Source organism: Primulina tabacum, chromosome 16, assembly GCF_025594145.1.
Source record: "Primulina tabacum isolate GXHZ01 chromosome 16, ASM2559414v2, whole genome shotgun sequence".
In the NCBI taxonomy this organism is placed as follows: Eukaryota; Viridiplantae; Streptophyta; class Magnoliopsida; order Lamiales; family Gesneriaceae; genus Primulina; species Primulina tabacum.
Genome location: NC_134565.1, coordinates 5158898 through 5180604, shown reverse-complemented (window position 1 = coordinate 5180604; position 21707 = coordinate 5158898). Strand labels below are relative to the sequence as shown.

At 33.1% G+C, this 21707-nt stretch overlaps 4 protein-coding genes and 1 long non-coding RNA gene across 10 annotated transcripts in view; 3 read left to right on the top strand and 2 right to left on the bottom strand.

Annotated features, from left to right (window-relative positions):
- LOC142529527 (uncharacterized) overlaps window positions 1–21707 on the top strand; it is an 83794-nt gene that overhangs the window by 29158 nt on the left and 32929 nt on the right. The window lies entirely within an intron of this gene.
- On the top strand, window positions 341–7778 carry LOC142528776 (uncharacterized). 6 transcript variants are annotated; one of them, XM_075633937.1, is made up of 4 exons: window positions 341–360; window positions 5914–6039; window positions 6196–6240; window positions 7405–7778. In XM_075633937.1, exons 2-4 carry the CDS (start codon window positions 5986–5988, stop codon window positions 7582–7584), a joined length of 279 nt encoding a protein of 92 aa, XP_075490052.1. In that variant the 5' UTR covers window positions 341–360; window positions 5914–5985; the 3' UTR covers window positions 7585–7778. The 6 variants fall into 6 exon arrangements, 5 of the variants coding, with proteins under 5 accessions (XP_075490052.1, XP_075490050.1, XP_075490051.1 ...); XM_075633935.1 differs by lacking the exon at window positions 341–360 and adding an exon at window positions 2248–2600; XM_075633936.1 differs by lacking the exon at window positions 341–360 and adding an exon at window positions 2667–3293.
- LOC142528775 (NAC domain-containing protein 87-like) lies at window positions 7681–11305 on the bottom strand. The gene is made up of 4 exons (XM_075633933.1): window positions 11046–11305; window positions 9947–10218; window positions 8115–9303; window positions 7681–7789 (listed from the first exon to the last, which is right to left on the bottom strand). The coding sequence occupies exons 1-3, from the start codon at window positions 11200–11202 to the stop codon at window positions 8779–8781; spliced, it is 954 nt and encodes a 317-aa protein (XP_075490048.1). The 5' UTR covers window positions 11203–11305; the 3' UTR covers window positions 7681–7789; window positions 8115–8778.
- Window positions 14823–17551, bottom strand: LOC142529980 (uncharacterized). Its single transcript, XM_075635713.1, has 6 exons — window positions 17336–17551; window positions 16889–17241; window positions 16480–16815; window positions 15920–16294; window positions 15540–15763; window positions 14823–15441 (listed from the first exon to the last, which is right to left on the bottom strand). Exons 1-6 carry the CDS (start codon window positions 17479–17481, stop codon window positions 15196–15198), a joined length of 1680 nt encoding a protein of 559 aa, XP_075491828.1. The 5' UTR covers window positions 17482–17551; the 3' UTR covers window positions 14823–15195.
- LOC142529530 (uncharacterized) lies at window positions 19708–21615 on the top strand. Its single transcript, XM_075635078.1, has 4 exons — window positions 19708–19850; window positions 19981–20171; window positions 20250–20316; window positions 21063–21615. The coding sequence occupies exons 2-4, from the start codon at window positions 20026–20028 to the stop codon at window positions 21279–21281; spliced, it is 432 nt and encodes a 143-aa protein (XP_075491193.1). The 5' UTR covers window positions 19708–19850; window positions 19981–20025; the 3' UTR covers window positions 21282–21615.

Here is a 21707-nt window from a genome sequence, read left to right as displayed (position 1 = left end):
GACAGTTTTGCAGAAACTGTCGCCGATCTAGGTCGGCGACGGTTTCTCCATAACCGTCGCTATTGGCGACAGATCAAGAAAATACCGTCGCTAATGGCGACAGTTTCAAAAGAAACCTTCGCTACTGGCGACGGTTTAGGCAAAAACCGTCGCTATGATTCTATATATACCGAGGTTCGCGAATATTTTCCTTACGCGATTTTCGCTTTTCTTATCTGGTAGTAGCGAAACTATTATCAATTTTTTTACAGTTTCGGTTTTTTATTTTGGACTAACATTTTTTCGTATTAATTTCGTAGATTTGCTCGTCGGTGTGATCTTTCAGTATTACGTGGATCTGCATATCTTCGTGCACGTCAGGTTTTTAAAGCGTTTTCTTTACAGAAAATTTAATATTTAATTTTTGCATTGTAGTTTATTAATGAATTTTAGCATATATTTTGTTTATGAATTTTAGCGTAGTAGATTATTAATTTTGTAAATCATTGTTTTTTATTAGGTTTATCTAAACCGTCGCTTTTACGGTTTTTAAATCGTTAATAAAGCGACGGTTTTGTAAATAAACGTCGCTATAATAAGCGACGGTTATTGACAAAAAAGTCGCTATATATAGCGACGGAAAAACTGTCGCTATATATAGCGACCGTTTTGTAAATAACCGTCGCTCATTGTAGCGACGGTAAGCTAAACCGTCGCTTAAGTGAGCGACGGTCTGCAAGAAACAGTCGCTAAAGGTAGCGACGGTGTAATTAAACCGTTGCTATATAGCGACGACTGTTAATATAAACTGTCGCTTCATAGCGACGGGCTTGTTCCATAAAACGGTCGCTATTTGTAACAGTTATTGAGAAACCGTCGCTATAGGAAGGCGATGCGACCTCGAAACCGTCGTTGCAACCGTCGCCTTACCGTTTTAGCGACGGTAGCCCCTGTTTTTTTTTTTTTTTTTTCTAGTGTATGAGATTTCAATTAATCTGTAAACAAATAAACTGAAAAATCGAATAACCATCTATTACCTATATTTTACCAGTTTCGAAGATTCAAAGGTGAGACTTGAGAGTGGAGATGGTTGAAAGTTCAGATATTTGAAGGTGAAAGGCGCAATTAATCAAAATTATCTAATAAAGCACTGCAATATAAAATCAAAATAAATTATATAATAAACCTAGATAATCTATGTCGGAGGATGGCGAGGGGAGACTGGAACGTGTTTGATGGGTGTGTATAATATTTGATAGTGTTCTTGGCCTGAAATTGGTCCTATGAACTGAAGCATGAAACACAAGTTTGTGAAAGTTGTTCTTACACCCGATTTTTTTTTCCAGTTTTTAATAATTGATCGTATCCACTTTGGATAAATATGCAGACACACACAACATCACGTGATAATAGAATTTGAAGTATTATATTTAATTCATACAATCTATATAACATTATTGAAGATTGACAAGGTGTCAAAATTTTAAAATATCCAAAATCAGAAAACCCTAAACCTCAAAATAATTATATTTCAAAATGACCAAAATAAGTTTATTCAAGAAATTATTCTAAATAATTATAAGAAATCTTATAAAATTCAAATAAAATGTGAAATGGAATTTAACGATCTCCATATTATAGTGCTTGGGTGTAATTAGCCCTGATAGATTATCAATACGAGTATACAACATAATCACTTGTTTGATTTATCAATTTAATATTATGCAATCCAGTACAAGTTTGAAATTTTCTTTGATTAATCATCCCTCATAAGATTATCAATCACAACACAAGACAATTTATTAAAACTAGTCATTCTGGCGTGTGTGTACAGTCTTTTTTTATCATTATCGATGGACTAAAGTGAAATTTGATAAATTATAGAGGGATTAAAATGATATTTCAATTATTGAAAATAAAAAAAACAAAAGTAAAAACAAATGTTTGTTAATTTTTTTTTTAAAAAAACAAAAATAAAAGTGTAATATCTATACTATATAAGGGCAAAATCGGGAAAGAAATTTGGTGTCCACTTTTGTCTCTGTTAGGACATTCTTAATATATAGATATAGATTTCAATTACTATATTCCTCTTTTTTTTTTTGAGGTGTAATAATAATATTTATTCAATTCAATTATGTTTATGAAAAATTATATGGATAAGTGGTGATTATTAAATCTATTGTATTTTTGGTAATGCACTCGGGGTAGTAAGAACTTCAGTGTAAGTAACAATTTTTAATAAACTCGTCTCAGTATGTAAATTTTATATTTATATTAGTATTGAATTAGTTTTCATTTAAGAATAATATAAATTGATAGGTTATGACTTGTAATAATTTTTTTTTTGTTGATAATAAATTATTATGGTTGAGATGTAATTTTGATGAATGTATTAATTTTTGAATTTTTTATATGTAGTTACTAACATGGAAAAAATAGGATGCTAAGTGAGTTTGCAGGTCTAAATTTTTTCTTAAAATAAAATAAAATAAAATATTATATTTAATCCGAGGGTAATTCCGTAAATAAAAACTTGGGAACTAAGTTTTATCTCCCGTGGGATCGGAGATATGAGAACCCTTGCCCTTCGCCAGCATCCGCAGATCGATTGGCATCAGGGTAATATGAATTCTTCCATTTTCACTTCAAGAGCTGAATTCGATTAATTTGTTCTCAGAATTTGTGTGTGTGTGTGTGTGTGTGTGTGTGTATGTGTGAATTGTTGGAGCTGGCCGACCGGATTTCTTATTTTTTTTATTTTTTAAATCTCATTTTATGCGTTTATTTCTGTTTTATTTGATTTATGCTGTTGGATGGTTTTGATTAATGGTAAAAAGGTTGTCCGTTCTTTTTATTGATATGTGATATGTTGTATTAGTGTAATGGATTGAAGCATTCTTTTTTTTTCTTTGTTTGTCCTTTTTCTATTTGTTGATGGATGTCAGTGGGATGCTGAATATCATTACTAGGGTGCTTAAGTTGTTTTTTCAAGTTTTTCTTATCCTTTTACTTTCTGGGATTTTCTGGTTTGAAATGTTTGATGTTTGATCTATTATGTCCTAATCTGAAACAGTAGACCATTAGGTTTGAGTGATTTTGATCTAAACAACGTGTTAGTTGTAAGGATCTAAATTGATGGCTCATTTGAATGTTGTACAATCTTGTTGATAATTTAAGTTGGTGAAAGTCACCGTGCTGAATGATGCCCTTAAGAGTATGTACAACACGGAGAAGCGTGGGAAGCGCCAAGTGATGATAAGGCCATCCTCTAAAGTTATCATCAAGTTTCTTTTTGGTGATGCAGAAGCATGGTATGCTGGATGTTGTCTTACTCATGTTTTCGACGGTGGATTGATATTTTGAGTATTGTCTTCGTGTCATTGTCCTTTTGATGGTCTACACAAGATACATTGGGGAGTTTGAATATGTGGATGATCACCGCTCTGGTAAAATTGTGGTTGAACTCAATGGAAGGTTGAATAAGTGTGGTGTGATCGATCCTCGCTTTGACGTTGGTGTCAAGGATATTGAAGGATGGTGGACTGCCAAAACTTTTATAGAGTATGTAAAAGTCTAGATTGAATACCTCTAGACTTTTATTTAAACTCTATAAAAGTCATTAAAAGCTTAGAATCAATACATTCACCCACGTTTGTGCACAGATCCTACCGATTGTTTGGTTGTGGATCTATCTTTCTTACAGCAAGTCATTCCTTAGATGAGTCAATGGCATGATTAATTGTCCAGTTTGTGGAAGGAGAAATGTTATTCCACAATCGCTCATTGCACGAATGCCAGATGCCCCATTGAAACGTTACAAAAACACAGTCTCTTCTCCACGTCCAGTCTTTCCATAATATTGAAAAGTGGCAACGTGGAATCACAATTTACACAGACGGGATCGGAAGATAGTTTCGCACCATACACCACACAAAATTTTTCACCTTTTGGGGGGCATATTTACGTCTCGTAACCGATTCCATGCAGTCATCATAGTGATTCCTCATCCTGTGTCCGGGTCCTCATAATGTGAACCCAAATGAATTGAATTGTACATATTCTGAAAACATATGTGGCTACCCCCAGTGTTGACAAAAATGGGGAAGACAAGAATATTAAGTCTAAGGCTAAACCTGCTTCAAAGAAGTCAGAGAAAAATGGTGAAAACAAAGAACATAAAAGATAGTTATATTTGTTTATTCTTTCAGTTCTCACAAGTTTTCAGCTTATCTATTTATCAGTTTATAAGGTATCAGTTTATCAGATATTCGATTATCAGAATTATTCGTACAAATTTTTGCCTAAAGACAAATGAACTTATTGCTTAATTTTTTCCAACAACAAAGAGAAAAAATTGTTGGAACATTTATGTTTTGGTGTTAACAAATGATTTAAAGAAAAAATGATCTAAGCTAAAGAGAACAAGACTAAACCGAGTCATCTGAACCAAACGAAAATGGCTATTTCCACCAGCTAAATTAGTTTACCTAAACTGGACTAGTCAAGCAAAAACTGACTCGGACCTAAACTGGATTATATCAAAGCACTTTTTATGAAGTTATCAGTTTAGAGATCATCATTCACTCTCTAAAACATCAGTTTACACCAGAGGGTTAAACTGATTATTGAATAAGTTTTTCCGTACTTCGCTAACGCAACCAAATCCAACCGCACTACTTTTTGTAAGGATGTCAGAGAGTGATGACCTCGACAAAAGGCGTAACAATGACTATCATTATTTGGAACGAATCTTTTTTGAAGTTTGTGATAGTTGCAGTTTGAAGTCCATAAATAGAGATGCAGATAAGTTGATTAGAGGTTACCAACCTACAGAACAAAAGATTACAAAGTTGTATTAATGATCATTAAGTGCTAGGACTAGCGTATTTTAATTTCAGTTTACCATAGCCAAAACATTATTTGAACTGTTCTAATATGTTAGTTTGACTTCTTTCCGCACATATTTTGTTAGCCAACTGTCATTGACAATCGAGAATACCAAATTCAGTATCTAATCAGACTCAATTATTTTTTAAGAAAGAAATTTTAGGAAATGCTTATTCAACTTCTTCTAAACACTTCAATCTATCATATAAAAAACAAAAAACACTTCTTTTCTCTGTTTTAACAATATTCTATTTTTTTTAAAATAAATGATTAAACTGAGCCGTTCATGAACAATAGCCTAAACCATTAAAAAGATTAAAATTATTATTTTTTTGAACCGGTGGTTCTGAACGCCCACGGTCAGGGGGCTAGGGGTTATTTCAAATTGACTCAGTTTCTCCCAACCTAACCCTATTTTTGCGCTTTTTTCCGTCTTTTTTTTGTTTTTATTGTATTTCTTTTCCTCGCTTGGAATCCTCTCTCCCCGTGGGAGGTGCTTAACAACTGCGCACAGCAGCTCTTCCTGGTAAAGTTTAAATCTCATCTTTGATTTCTTTCCTCCTCCTAGCTGGATGGATGTGGGCTACTTCTGAAAAAATATTTTCATGCAATTTTTTTAGTATTATTGCTACAATTCTTGTTGTATATTGAGGTGGGCTCAGTTTGAAACTTTTTCTTCAGAATAAAAAACAAGTATTTGATGTCAAGATGCTTGAATTGTGGCTTCTCTTTTTTTGATTTGTTTTTTCACATATATTTTTTTCTGGTGCGACAAATTGTTATTATATCAGATGGAATAAAATTCTCCAGGTCTGTTAAATGTTCAGCTTGAGTTTTCATTTTATCCTCTAATAATCCAGCCTGGTTCGTGGTATTGTTATGTGACTATTTCTTGGGTTTATTTGGCATTTGACCCACGTTAAGTTGCCATAATATATTTGTGAAAAAACAGAAAAGTCAAGTCTTTTCCCTCAAGATTCCTTTTTTTTTTTAAATTTTATAAGAAATACTTGTGAAAATTATTTTTATTTGTGCTGGTTTTAGAGTGAAACCACAAAGCAGGCTCGCTCTTAGCATCTGGCGAGAAAGAGGAGTGATAACAATTTCCAGGTGAAGATGCCATCCCTTCAAACTGCTTTGCCTCCTGAACTCGCCAACAATACCATTAGGGTACGAATCATCCTTGTTTTTGTCTGTTAGTGTCTATTTTTGCGATAGGTTAAGAAATTATTAGGTATATATGTGTGAGAGATTCTGATTTTTTATGGAATCACTAGTTTGACATTGTTGTTAGATTGATAACAAAATTTTTCGTCTTTGTTGCAGTTGTACCGCGAATGTCTGAGGCGGGCTAAATTTATTGGTCATAAGGTATTTTATTTTATTCATAAATTTGGATTCTGCACTCCAATATTTGTTCTTCTCTCGACAAGCTATGAGAGAATGTGTTACAAATTTCCTACGTTGAAATATTAAAACTAATAACAGTGGCTTATAACATATGTTGGCAGACCTTTTGAGATGGTACCCTCTTGGGTTTATAACCACACAGAATGGTGCTGGAAAAAAAATGAATTTCCTTTGCTGTATACAGATTGAACTCCAATTTACTTTCACTGTGCTCCTAATAGAGTTTTATAGCACTTGAATGTGTCAGCTCGATATATTTTATATTGTAATATTGTGCTAGAATTTTCTAACTTCTCACTCTTGTTCTGGATGTAACATCTTGTGCATGTATTCTTTGGTTACAATGATTATATTTTTGTCATTTGTATATCGTGGTCAGGATTATCAACGTGTATTCCTACAGGAGGAAATTGTGAGGCCATAAGTCAATTAGGGGCAGCTGAAAAAACTAACTTTCTAGGTAGATGAACCTTTCAAACTTATTGTGCCCTCCAAGTTTCTTGTAGAGTTGATGGGGGATCGAGACACTGGCGATCCCTTTTTGAAACTAATTCCATGCGCACAATAATCTACTTTTGATTGCTTTCACCTACGTATCAGTATGTGCATTTTGTTCTAGCCTATAATGTAAATATATGCCACTTTATCGCCTCTGTCTCGTTGATGGCCTTTTTCTGGGTTCCCTTTTCTGTCGCAGTAAACAAGAGCACCAATATCAGTGGGAGAGTTTCCCAAACCCCTCAATCCAACTATAATGGAAAGAAGAACCCTTTTGTTAGGTTTCTATCTTTTTCTTGTGATGTTCTGAAACTACTTGTTGAGGAGCTACGTTGTGTTGGATGCTAAATTCGGTCCACGGGTCTTTTCTTCAGCCTTCTATAATAAAAAGAATGCACATAATACGTTGATTAGATGTTAACGATACGTTTCTTTGGTTACAGAAGGTTATTGGATGCCATAGTTGATGAAATTTTCATTGGGTATGTAACAAAACAGAATATAAATAAGTGATTTTCTTACTGTTACTTGGTTTCTTTGAATGAAGGATCCAATTTCTTTGCACTTGTTCACACTTTGAAAGAATAATAATAACTAGAGAGGTTCTTTTTGTATGATACAATGTAGAAATACAACACGGAGCTTGTTATTGACATGGTTAGGCAACAATTCAAAAGGCATATGCACGAGACAGATCCAGAGAAAATTCAGAAATTGAAGGATGATGCGGCGAGGGGACTGATCAATCACATGCTGTATGAATCTGAAAACTTGACTGGTCGGAAATTTAGCACACGCTCCAGTTGAACATCCTCATAGAGATTTCAATTTTTGGTTGTGATCAAACACTGTCAAGGAATAAGTACAAAACAGAATGGTTTTATGTCTTTCTTCGTTTGTGGGATTACTTTTTGAGGATTCTTTTCGTAGCTTTTGTATTCATCCACAATTATTTTCTGTACTTGCTCTTGTTTTTTATCTATTGAAAGTATGTCGTGTAATCCTTGTAGTACTCCACTCAAAAAAACCGAAGGCTTGAAAGATAAAATCATATCATTAATCACAATACGTTATCATCACGCAATGTGTGAAACAAATCCCAAAACGACGAAATCTTAACAATCGATCAAATACGAGAGGTTGCATTTCAACAACTAAACAACTCTTTTCTGGTTATATTATAAATAATTATGAATACTAACTTTCTTAGCAGCCAATCAAGGAGCTCTCTTCTATAGATCAAGGCATACCTTCTTGTAAACAATCAATTGGACGTATAGTGAGTGAGACCAGTAGGCCATACGCGTTCTAGCAGAACGGATCATCAACTAGCACACCTTCATAGGGTAGAAGCTCAACTTCTGACATTTGTAATGCTCGTGCAGGCAATGGTGTTGCTACATGCCAAGTGTATATATTAGCTTCTTTAGAGATCGAGCTTGATTCCTTTTACAATGAGATTTTGATGTGGTTTTGAACTTATTTGATGTTCGGATGTTGTGTTTGATTGCGGTTTTGTTCAAGTGCGCAATTAGAGATTGTATCATTTGGGATCATCATAGTCTCTGATTATTTAGAGCACTTGGCTAGTTGTTCCGTATATCTATAGGTTGTGGAGCCGGACTTGGAAAAATGAATGAAAGTTGTTATACCTTACACAAGTTGGTCATAATTCTGGTACTATCATGTATTGTATTGTATTGTATATGGATTATAATATAAATTTTATGTATAACGAAAAATTACACAACAGGAACTTTACTTGGATGATTACTTACACAAGTTCTGAGCTTGATGTACCCTATAAATATGAGACGCTACATACATACAAACTACCAGGCTTTTTCCAAATAAGCACATATATATATGACACTTGATTCAATTACTCATGCGATAATGGACTTCGCCCATTGTTTTGCGATATCCCATTGCAATTTTTAGTACCTCAGTTGAGTGACTTGAGTCTCAGTTAATTAGTATGACGCTTTCGATGAACAATCATCACCAAATGTTGGAGCCCACGTTAAAGGACTGCTCCGGTGGTGGCTGATCATTCCCAAGCACCCTGGATGAAGAAGAACCCGTGCCAAAGTTGGCCACGAAATCGTTCCCAAACGGAGAATTCAACCTTTGCTGCATGAAAGGGAAGATCTCCGCGGCAACCGTGGCAGCTCCTAAAGGGCGGGCGTTGCCGGCCCTGAGGTGTAATGCAGTGAGAAGCAAAGAATTCATAGAAAGGTTACTGCTCAACGGTGGCCAATTAGTTAGTGATTGTAAAGAACTCGCTGCGGCTCCCCAGTTGGTGATATTGTCGTCGTTGTTGTAGTTTTGTGGGACAATGTTTGTTGATGAAGAGATGATAGGCACAGTGTGGCTGAAATTTGGGAAATATTCCATGTCTTGTAGCTCGTTCACCATTGCATTGGTGTCGGATGGGGATTCTTGGGACTGTGGTGAAGAAGCTGTTTGTTGAGGTTTCTTCACTATTAAACTCTTCTGAAAAACTCTACAAACCACCCACTCCTCCTGTTTAACACAATAAACACATTCACATATAACCAACTACAACTAGGAAAGACGCAAGGAAAATTCGAAAATTTGTATTTTCGGTTATGCATATTTGTCTCTTTATAATTTTGGTTATTTATGTCATTAAATTTGAGCTTTAGTCTACTATATTTATTTTTTTGTTGGTAATTTTATTCATTTTTCTATATGTCGTTGATGTGACATCTATGCGGTGCTGACATATATAGTTTTACATAAGTATTTTCGATGAAAAAACTAAAATTGAAAAAAGAAGAAGATACATGACTAAAACTGAAATTTGATAATATTGATTATCAAAATCGTAAATGAAGAAAAACAAATAAGATAAAAAAAATACAATTTTCTTGTATTATCAAGTATGTACCTCAACTTTGTATCATTGCATGTTTTTTCTTAAAAAATTTAATAGCAAATATATACTTATTTTATTCAACATTAGATTTTAAATATTAAAGAAAAACCCTATTATCGTAAATTATGTAATATAAAGAATTATCTCGTTCTTAGATGATCACTATATCACTTCTCCGTCTGTATAATTTTTAAACTAAATACACTAAAAAATTTCATGATACAAGAAGATTTTATCGTGCATGTGAAGGAGTTACTACTCACGTACCTTTGTGGGTTTGAGAGCATGCTTCGATTCAAGCCGATACTCATGCATAACCCAATTGGTTTTCTCGCCCTTTGGAGCTCTGCCTCTGTAGAAAACTAGGGTTTTCTTCATGCCGACCAACGCGCCGTCGACGCCCCGGAAAATCTCCTTATCTTTACCGGTTGTTTTCCAGTAGCCAGCTTCTGTGGCTCGGTTTGTCCTGAGACCAGTAGGGTATTTTCGGTCTCTCAGGCTAAAGAAATACCATTCCTTCTCTCCCATGGAGGCTTTGGCTGAAAAATCTAGCTCACATAAATTTCGAGCCTAGCTGAATAATGTTCTAAACTGATACATTACAAAAGGTTATGAATTATAGTATAATCTAAAGTTTCAAGCAGATTGTCGAGTAGCTCGTCTGATATCAAAATCTTACGTTTGTAAAGAAATTTCAGGTTCAAGATTCAATTGTAGCAATCTCTCCACTCAAAAAATAAAGTTTCAAGTAAGATTAATTTCCCATGATGAGCGCGTGATTTTTGAGCGATGCCTCTACTCTTAATTTTCCGATATGATGATATAAGGCCATATAAAATTTCATACAAAGTTTTTTAAGAATTAAAAAATAGATTAACAAGTCCATTTTTAATTTGGCTAATAATTTCATATCCTAAGAATTTCATATATTTAAAAAATTTACAGACAGTTAAAGAAGTTTGGAGAACAGTTTAAACATCCTCATTTATAACTTGGTTTTCCGAATCAAAAAAGAAAGAAAATTACTTAATTGAGTTTTGAAATTTAAAATTTTGAAAATAATATTTTATTAATTTTAAAATTTCTAGTTTCTAATGTAGTATTTTAGGAAAGTAACATAATTTTATGTTTGAGAAAAAAAGGGGAAATTCTTATTTTTTTTATAGGAAAATAACAAAATATAATGTTTTAACTCAAAAGATTACCATAATATATCTACCAAAATCTGAAACATATATCCTCCTTATCATTGCTCCTATCGACTTTATTTTATCAAAATTTTAATCAAGAAACAAGAAATTAATCAATTCTCATATATGAAATATTATTCAACATATTTAATATAATGCATGCATGAATATTGTACCTGGGAGATCCCATGGCTCACACTTGTTAAAATCAACATCAGCAATGGCCCTGGTGGCGAATTCGAAATCCGAAACCTTGTTGCTCAAATAACACGTGATGAGTTCTTCGTCCGTCGGATGGAACCGGAATCCGGGAGGAAGATTGTTTTCCTCCATTGATCTTTATCAGTTCAGGATATAAATGAAATCGAATAGGGTATTAATGGAGTCTCCATTGCTTTCAAGATTTCATACTTGAACAAGAAGCTGCCAATATGGCTTAATTAGTCTTTGTTTTGTTTTTTTTTATAATTAATGCTTAGCTAATTTATCTATATGTCTATCTATGTATCTATCTATCTATATATCAAGATCTGAATAAGAAGGGCTTAGTCTTTGTTTTTTTATAATTAATTACAGCTAACAGTTTGACATACATGACATATAGATACAGAGACATGCATGCTAAACATGCAAATTGTCTAACCAGATTAATTATCTTAAAAAAAGTTTAATTCGTCACAAAAATTCTCGTGGGACGATCTCACGAGTTAATTTTATAAGACAGATCTTCAGCTCGACCAAATTCATGAAAAAATATTACTTTTCACTTTAAGCATGGATCGAGTTGACATGTCTCATGAAAATAAATCCGTGAGACAATCTCATAAGATATCTACCTTTCATTCATTTAGTTAAAACATTGATTTATTATGTTTTTATGTATCTCGATAATTGATTCATGTTTTCCCTTACAAACGGATTTTGTTTTTAGGAGACAATACGATATTAAAACACAATCAATGAATATTTTAATAATGATGTTTCGAGACAAGGAATAAGTATGGTTCATACCTAGAAAGTTTGAATCATACAAAAATAGTAATATATGTTTAAATATAGGGGAAAATCAGGAAAAATCACATGTATCAAAGTGCAATTTAGTGGTGGGAATGGAGGGGCAAAAACTAATTTAGCAAGAAATTAAGCTGTGGAGTGAACATTACAAGAGCGATAGATTGTCTAACCAACTTTACCAAATTTCCTTAGCTACCCACCAAAATTCTTAGGACAACTTCACTCTAATACATTAATTATAAACTAATTAATAATTTTTTTTTATAAGTATCCAACTCAAACCTGTTCTTTTCTTTCCCTTTTGACCAATTTGTTTACACGTGTGCCTTTTAGGAACCCTTTAATTATATTATAATATACATACATATACACACATATATACATACAGTTTAATTTGCTATATTACACACTTCGATGAGGTGACACATATCTATTGGATATAAAGTTTTATCGCATCTGACAAAAATGCATCACGTCATTGGTGTTAACCTATTGTATGTCTATATATGTATTTAAACACTTGTATATATTTTTATTTGATTTCCATTTTTTTTCCCTAAATCATTATGTGTTCAATTCAAAATTCACTAACATGACCTTTTACATGAGCAAGAGGATGTGATAAAAAAATAATCCGATTACATATTTAGAGGATGTTTAGATGAATTTATTTTAATTTGTTTTTTAGAAATTATATTATCTCAATTTAAAATGATGCCTTCAAATATCATGACAAAATGAATTAATAGATTTTAAAAGATATTGATACATTTAGTATTATATGATATTTTTATTTCCATAATTACAAAAAAAGGACATGATACAATGAAAGCAATGAAAATAAATATTTTTTGATATATTTTAGAATTTTTGTCATTGGATTTAACTTGGGAGAGTATGTACGGATTATAATAAAATTCGTGGAGATATTTTCAACAACTTATACAAGTTATTGAACACGACAACCTATTTTGACATTTTATAATTTTTTCTCGAAATTATAACCAGAGCCCATATAATAAAAATATTACATTAAAAATACAACGAGATATCTCATTTTTTAAAAATAAAATCACCCACATATAATAAGGTGAGAGGTTATATATTCATTGAGGGGTAGTTACAGGTTCACCAAATCATAAGACTGTATTTCATTTTTTAAAGTGGAATAGATCTTCTGATAGCATTTACACCTTATTTGGTCGTATCGAGCCTAAACTTTTTCAATCCTAACCTCAAACTTTTATGTGATTCGTGACATAACACAATGCATGTAGTTCGTAGGAAAGATGGAAAAATTAAAACGAAGCTATCGATTTTTAAAATTGGTGTAGTACGAGAGATGATAAGATGAGGAAAAAATGTGAAATATAAAGTTGAGCTGTTAAATGTATTTTTTTGAATTATATAAAAGTTTTACCAACATACTAAAATTTTGTTACTCTACTAGTTTAATTTCAGTTAATGGTGTATGTGTGTGCGTGTGTGTGCGTGTGTGTGTGTGTGTATATATATATATATATATATTATTCAATAGTCTACATGGGATGTAGACATGTAGTTACCACTCACCTTTATAGATTTAGTAGAAGCAAATCTATTAGGTGGCACAAAAATGTAAAAAAAAAATGGAATTCTTGAAGTTATTTAATTGTTCATTTGGTATTTTTTTTAGCCTAACATACAATAATCAAAATTCGAGACTGTGGATGTAAATTTGAAGGTAAGTGAAATATATATATAGATACAACTTTCATAGCCAAAACACCTCAACTTCTCAATCAGCTTCTAAGTTTTTTTTGGCAACATAGTTTATATATGGTAAACAAATTCTTATCGATCATTGAAACATAATAATAGATTTATTGATTGATTATTGTCAACGGTAGCTTCGATGCTACATGTGGGGGCACTGCCCTCGCATGGTTTGGATGGACAAGATTCACACACATATGTGATTTTAAAAAAATTAGTGGATCTCATGTATGTGTGGCTAAATTTGGGCCCTTGATTCTATCATAGGGGTAGTGCCCATACATGTAGGATGGAATCAACCATTGTCAACCATATGTAATTTACTGAAGATAGAATCCATATAGTAAAAAATGGGCAATTTGAATTTTCGGTAATGTATACTTGATTTTTGCAATTTTTGTCATTTATACTGTCAAATTTCAATTTTAGTTCGTTGTTTATAGATATTTGGTAGTTTTAATCTGTTTTCCGAAGTGGGCTGGATAGTTATATATGTTCCATCTTGGAGTGCAGCATGCGCCACCTTTTTATTCCTCTCTTTTTGCAGTGATGCTTTACTTTAGTTGAGCTCATTAATTTTCTCAATGTATATTTAATATATAAAGCGACTAAAGCTAAACTTGCTCTCTGCCCTTCTTCCTAGCAAGCTCGTTCACCAAAATCAGTGACCAAATCCTCACCTTCAAAGTAAATCAAATCACCAAAATCTACATATGTCACCTCAACACATTTAACTTTTCAACTTTTTTTAATACAACATGTACGTGTTTGTTTACTTTTACACATACTTCTACATTAAGTTATATATCCATATTATCGTTTAATGGTAATTTTGTTATTCATTAATTTCTTATAATCAGAAATGACATTCACTTAAATTATCATATAACTTATAACGGGGACAAAATCTAGGGAAAACTACCACTTTGGTGTTATTATTATTATTATTTTTTTGTGATTTCGGTCTTTTATGTCAGTGTCAGTCTTAGTCACGTGTATTTAAATTTATGTCAATTTTAGTCGTTTTTAATAAAAACTGTTGATTCGTCACATCACATACAAGCCACATGTCTGATCCACGTAGGTGTTAGATAGGAAAAGTGATTAAACTAGCAAGAATAATAAAGATAGGAGACCAAAACTAAAATTTGATAGTATAAATTATCAAAATCGATGAAAATAAATATATGAGCTAGACTGATATTGTGATTTTCCGTAAAATCTACATCAAAACCATTTTATACTACAAAACTACTAAAAATGGTTGCATCCCCACCACTAATCTAGATATATGTTAGGAAAAATACACCTCATGGCCATGTGGAAGAAGAAGAAGAAGAAGGAAAAGCCTTAAAAAGATACTATATATTGAACCAAGATCATTATCTAGAGGCCTTGATGCTTTTATTATTGTTGATCAATATATTATTATTATTATTATTATTATTATTATTATTTTTGTGTATTTACAAAAGGGAATGAAGCAATGTGGATATTCATATCAAATTCAGCATCTAGTCATCAATCTTTTTAGCTTTGTAAAAGTTGCATGGCCAGTCAGTGAGCAGGAAAGAAAAGTGGGGAGGAATCTCTTTGTAATTTCCTATCACAGACCCTTACTTTGCCCATCTTATTTTCACACCAATTCAGCTGTTCACTACTCAAATCAGACATTCTTAAAACTCTTGACACCACCTTAAGGTCTATCAAAGCCATCAAAATCTCCAGCTCTTCCTCCTCCCTTAGCCGCCTTTTTCGCAAGCATTTCCCGGACCGTAGAAGATCATTCAGCTTGGCCTTTTTCTGTGGTGGTTTTTGAATTCAAGATTTGAACAAATGTTTGTTAACATAAAAATGGAAGTGATTAATCAAGTTAAATAGATAAAATTACTCGTGTTTACCTTTTTGTTTACTCTTTTTAGTAAGTGGAGTAGTAGAGTTGCATCAGCTGAGCCACTTCTTTTTCTGCTAAAGAACGCTGCTAATATTTGGCAGTGATTCCTCCTGTCTTGTTTCATGAAATTCATGAATGTCCTTATTGATTCTTTCATGATATGAAGAAATGAGCTTGAAGGGATTCTTGATCCATTGCTTCCGGCCTCTCTTTTATCGTCTTGATCCGAATCTATGCATACAACAAAATGAATGAATATATAATAATGATCATTGAATCTTGACTTCTCCAAGTTCTGGATTGTTAAGTTTTGCTGTAATTCATTTCACTGATCAATGAACAAACTAAGATAGATAGTTATTGTTCATTAAAAGCACAAGATTTCACCTCGGTATTCCGGGACCTGAAGCAATTTTGGTGTTAAACTCCTTATCCTAGCATAGATTTCTGGTCTTCTCCCATATTCATACGGCTCGTTTTCTACATATCTCTGCAGAAGAACTTGAAACTGTTGGAACTGTTGCGCGATATAAGCAGGGCACCCTGGATCATGCTCGCGACGAGAGGCTTTTATACGCTGAAAATACTTGTAGTTCCAGTTGAGGGCTTCCCATGTTAAACAAATCTGTGCAACATAAGCAGCTTCCAGTTCTTGATACGGATTGTGACGATATCTTGATGATTTTTTGTTTATTGTTCCTAGTTTATGAACAATCCTTTCGGATATGGATCTTGGACATGCTTGTATGGATCTCAATGATTCTGCAAAAGTATTTCAATATTAGCAAGAGCCTCTAGTCTTCAACTCGAGTCGTTTCTTGATGACTCGTTTCATGAAATATCCAAAAAACGTGACCTTTTTCGACACCAAGAACAGTTTTCCTTTCAAGAAATGGAATCAAAGCCTCACTTTCAAAAGTGCAACACAAAATGTGGAGTTCTAGTACCTGTTTCATGGAGTTTTTGCACGCTTATTCGATCTAAAAACAGCATTTCTTCATCGTATTTCTGGAACAAGGTGTATGATTCCCACTTGGGGCAGCTTCGACGTGAAGAAGACGAAAAAGGATCATCGGTACCACAGTTGATAGAGCTTCTCCATTCCGACGAATCTTTAGAAGTCGATCCTATCGTAAAAGTGTCTCCAAATATTTCACCCTCATCATTTTCCTGCACCAGCTTCTTGCCTTCTGATTTTGATGGTTGAAATACAAGAAAATCCTCTTCTTGTCTGAAATTCAACTCCTTTGTCTGCTGATTCTTGTTGCCATTCTCAATATTATCTGAAAAAAGAGAACTCCATTAGCCATTTTATTACAAGGAAAGTATATTCTAGTTGGGACTAGTATATTTAACCTGGATCAGTATAAGTCCCATTCCTCAAGCTGGTGCCATGATTTGAAGTGGGGTCAGTTTCAACTTCCTCAGAATCAAAACAAGAATCTGAATCTCTTATTATATGATCCTCTTCAACAACCTCTTCGTCACCGGATTCGACGTCATCTGGCGTTCCATAACATGTTGCTTCATTACTATCCCAACTTTGTCTTCCCAACTCGTTATTTGGATTCCGAACAAATCGTTCATGATCTCCATAAATCATGTTCGCAACGCCTTCTTCTCCCTCCACCGGCTTATGGCGAGAGTACTCGTCCCCTTCTTCCATTTCTTCATCGGAGAAACCATTGAATACATATCCATCTCGGTTCCTATAAGAGATCAGAAACGTACAAGAAAATAAACAACACGAGAATGTATATATAATTTAGAACTTTGAGACGATATGTAAATGTATGTATGGACCTTTGGTAAAATGGATTGCCTCCAAAGAAGATGAACAATTTGGCGAGAAAAATGGAAGTGAAATGGAAGAAGATGAGGAGAAGCAAGAAAGAGCTGGAGACATTGTAGAAAAGCCTAGCAATTGTTTCTTTGTGACATTGCAGCATTTTCTTAATTGTTTTTATCCAATAATGGATTTCTCCACTTATCTCTTCCTTTAACACAAAGCAACTCTAAGGATGAAAACTACAAAAGTGAAGTGCTTTAATTGCTTTGACAATTTTTTTGATTGCCAAGATTGGCCTCAGCTTTCCTTTTACAATTTTTTTTTCTAAAAGACTAATATACCCTTACGCAAGGCTGGAGAACGACATGCGTTCAGGTTCGTTACAATTGAATCTTGAATACAAATTTTTGTCCAAATTTAATAACTTGGTGTCTTATGGACTATAAGCTATTGGCAAATTGTTGTATTTCAAATTGGGAAAAAAAATAATATTTAAATTTTATTATAAATTTTTTCTTGAAATATAAATTTTATTTTCCAAGATATATTATATCTTCTCCCTCCTTCCATAACCCCACTTTGTTGATTTATCACTATCATTTCATGAGTTATCTCAACTTTTTAATGTCATTTCAGCATATCTTAAGGGAAAAAAAGGTAATTTGGATTAAGTATATAATGGGCATTTTGAAGTGTTGAATTATCACTAATTAATTAATGTAAGTATTTAATCAATTTAGTACATAAAATGGATTATTTTTTGTTAAATTAAACTAATTCAATAACATTTGGGCAGCTTTAGTTTGATTGGAACACATTAATTAAGAGAAGTTCTGATGTCCCTTAGATTAAAAACACTAATCAAGAAACTTTAATAATATTATTTTTTTAGATTAGAACCTTTAATAAATTAAATTAACAATATTAATATTTGATTTTGATTTTAAAATTGAAATTCCTTGATGACTATAAAAGCAACGTGTAAGATAGGAACGAAACAAAAAAGAAGAGACATCACGCATCTTTATATTATAATATTAATTACTTGTCTAGTTTTTTACAAAAATTTATGCGAGATGGTCTCACGGATCGTATTTTGTGAGACGAATATCTTATTTGAATCATCCATGAAAAGTATTACTTTTTATGCTAAGAGTATTACTTTTTATTGTGAATATCAATAGGATTGATCCGTCTCACAAATAAATATTCGTGAGACCGTGTTACAAGAGACCTACTCATTTACAAAAGATAAATACTACAATAGTATCTTTCCAAATATTATTTTAGTTTTTTCTTTTTCTTTCCAAATATTATTTTAGTTTTTAAGAATTCTATATAATTCTTTATTTGATCCAGAAATATTGTATGAACATACATTATATATACGGGCATATAATTTCAGACAATATAGAGAATTATTATATTATTTGCTTAAAAATTGGTGATGTTTCTATTTGGAAATTTAAGGTTATAAAAATTTGAATGAAAGTTTTATTTGGTTGAAATTTATTAAATTAGGATTAATCTTTGGTGTGCTTCATGCATGTTGTCAAAGTTTGTGTATAATATTTAATTTATATTTTATATTATATATTTGTATTAGTTTTGAATAATTATTTAAATTATCTATAAAAAAGCATAACATTAGTTCATGATCATCAACACATAATATCGTTTTCTATTAATATATATTTAGAATCTATATAATTTCAGTAGGTTTTTTGTGAGACGGTCTCACGAATCTTTATATGTGAGACGGGTCAACCCTACTGATATTCACAATAAAAAATGATATTTTTAGCATAAAAAGTAATACTTTTTAATGGATAACCTAAATAAGAGATCCGTCTCACAAAATACGATCCGTCACACAAGTTTTTATCATATAATTTAATGTTGTTGGGATATCATGAAGAGAATTACTATCGGGCTAGATAGATCTAACTCAAAGAATATCTCCAATTAAAACCATTTAAACGGCTTTATCGAATTTATTTTTCCAAAATTATGACTTAATAGCAGAGTGTTTTTGGTAAAATTTTGAACTGTTAATTAGAATAATTATCTAAGTAAAATAATTTTTGGTATTTTAAATGTGAGGATTCTCGATTAACTGCTTTTATTATTTCGATGTCACATTTTTAAATAGCCAAAACACTTTTATCAAATTATAAAAATACTCGATTTTTATTTGATTAAAAATATCCTAAAACTTATTTTAGTACAATTTCAAAATTATCATACTTAATTTCTAAAAATATTATTTATCTTTTTCAATGTATATAAAATTATATTTCATCGAACTTTGAAAAAAATTAATTTTATTTGCAGTATCACGTGAGCACACGTGCGTAAAAGATGGGGCAAATGAGCACACGTGCGGCACACCATCCTCCTCTATGAATCCCTCCAAGCCCATAATCATATCCCTCTTCCGTTCCCCAAAATCTCTCTCTGACATTTCCTCTTCTTTCCCAGTCCGGAAGAAAGAAGAGATACATCCATCCTACTCTCAATCTGTTCACCGTAATTTTCTCTAATTGTTCCTTGTTTTTCTTCTACATGCTCTTGATTTATATTCGTTGTGTTTTGATTTTTGTAATGCATTGATTGTAGTGTATGGATTTTTTTCTCTGATTTGTTCTTCATTTTGCAGGCTTTTGGATTAATTCGTACAATTTCTGGTGGAAAAAGCGGGAAAATGAACAGATTGGTGTACCAGCAGAAGGCTTTGGTTGGGGGCTGTGTCACCGACGGTGTCATTTGCCCGAAGCCCCGTAGAATCGGCGGCCCACCGCGTCACTTTCACGACCCCGTTAAAACTCACTCTCGGATGCTACAAATCAAGTATAGTACATGTTTTCGTTTCCTTTTCTTTTGGGGTTTTTTATCAGTGCTTTTGTTGGAGTTTTGTTTTTATGACAGGAATCCTCCCACAGATGTGTATGATGCTAGAGCGGGGACGGTGCTTCTGGATATTATTCAATCGAAGGTAACTTTTTTACTTTTCATGATATTTGATAAGCACTTGAGTTTGTTTGATTGGTTGGTTATATGTATGTATTAATGCGTCCTGTGGACTGTGGGCTCTAAAATTGATTTTCAAGGTTTGGGATATGGAATATGTGGATTTGGTTCTAGTTAGCTATCCAAAAATTGATTGGATTCCATTATGAAGAAGATGGCAAACTTGTTTATCCGTGTTTGGCGGCTGTCTGATTCTAAAGGATCCATAAGGCATTTTTATCCATTTGTAAGCTTTTGGCTCTTAAATGTAATACCCGTTTGGATTTCATATATGTTTTGCTTAGAGCATAAAACTACAAGGGGAGTTAAGCCGGAGCCCACCAGTAGATGCCGGTATCAGTAGATTGTGCAATCAACTGAGGATTTCAATCTGACCGTAAGAGTAAACCTGGCTTATAACAAGAAAGCCGTTATAAGCCACCTATTTGCTTAAAGCAGTATATGTGTGTAGAATGCAAAAAAAAATATCGAAATGGAGCAGAACCTATCCATAATACTATTGTCTCCGAAAGTCAGAATGGCTGTCCTTGACAATAGTTATGCGATATAGACCTTTGCTTATTGTAAGAGCCTGAATGTGTGCCACATTACAGTTCCGTTAGCAACTTTTACTTTTGCTACCTGAGATTAAGAACTAGTTGTTTACTTACTCTTCTCTAAAACATGTTATATTTATTTTGGAGTTCTGGTTCTGAGAGATCAAATTTTCAGGTGGCTTCATCTCCGCCGTTTTTTACCGGTTCACCACCAAGCAGGGCCTCAAATCCTGTTATCCTAGATGAGCAGTTTGGCAATGACGACCCCAGCCATTTATCCCCTGCATTTGCGAGTGGAGGTTGTGCTCAGGGGAGTTGCGACAGCAAGCCAGCTCCAGTGAGGATAGAAGGGTTCAATTGTCGTGAAAATTGTAGCATTTCTGCAGTAGCCTAGTCATCTATCTGATCACGACGAGCCTATATTTTAGTGGTACTGACTACTGAGTAAAACAAATAACAAACTAACCGAGAGAGTTTTGAGAGGAACTGTATGTTTATAATTGTATATGCCATGGGCCAAACTAATGGTTATGGCGTTTCAGAGTTAATCAGTTGAGTTTTTTCTGTGTATATGTAATGAGGTCGAGTCCATCTATAATAAGAAACAGGGAGAGGAACCATCTTTCTGACTTTTGATTTGTAGGGTGAGGTCTTTTTGTATTCCGAGTTTGTAAACTTCAGTGTAATTTTAATCGAAAGGCAGAAAGGAAAAGTTATGCGTTTCTATAGCTTTTTGCGTTTTTATGTCACTTACAGATGCCTCATGACCATGCATTATATCGCTTTTCGGGCTCAAATGGGGTTTATAGGCGATATGAAA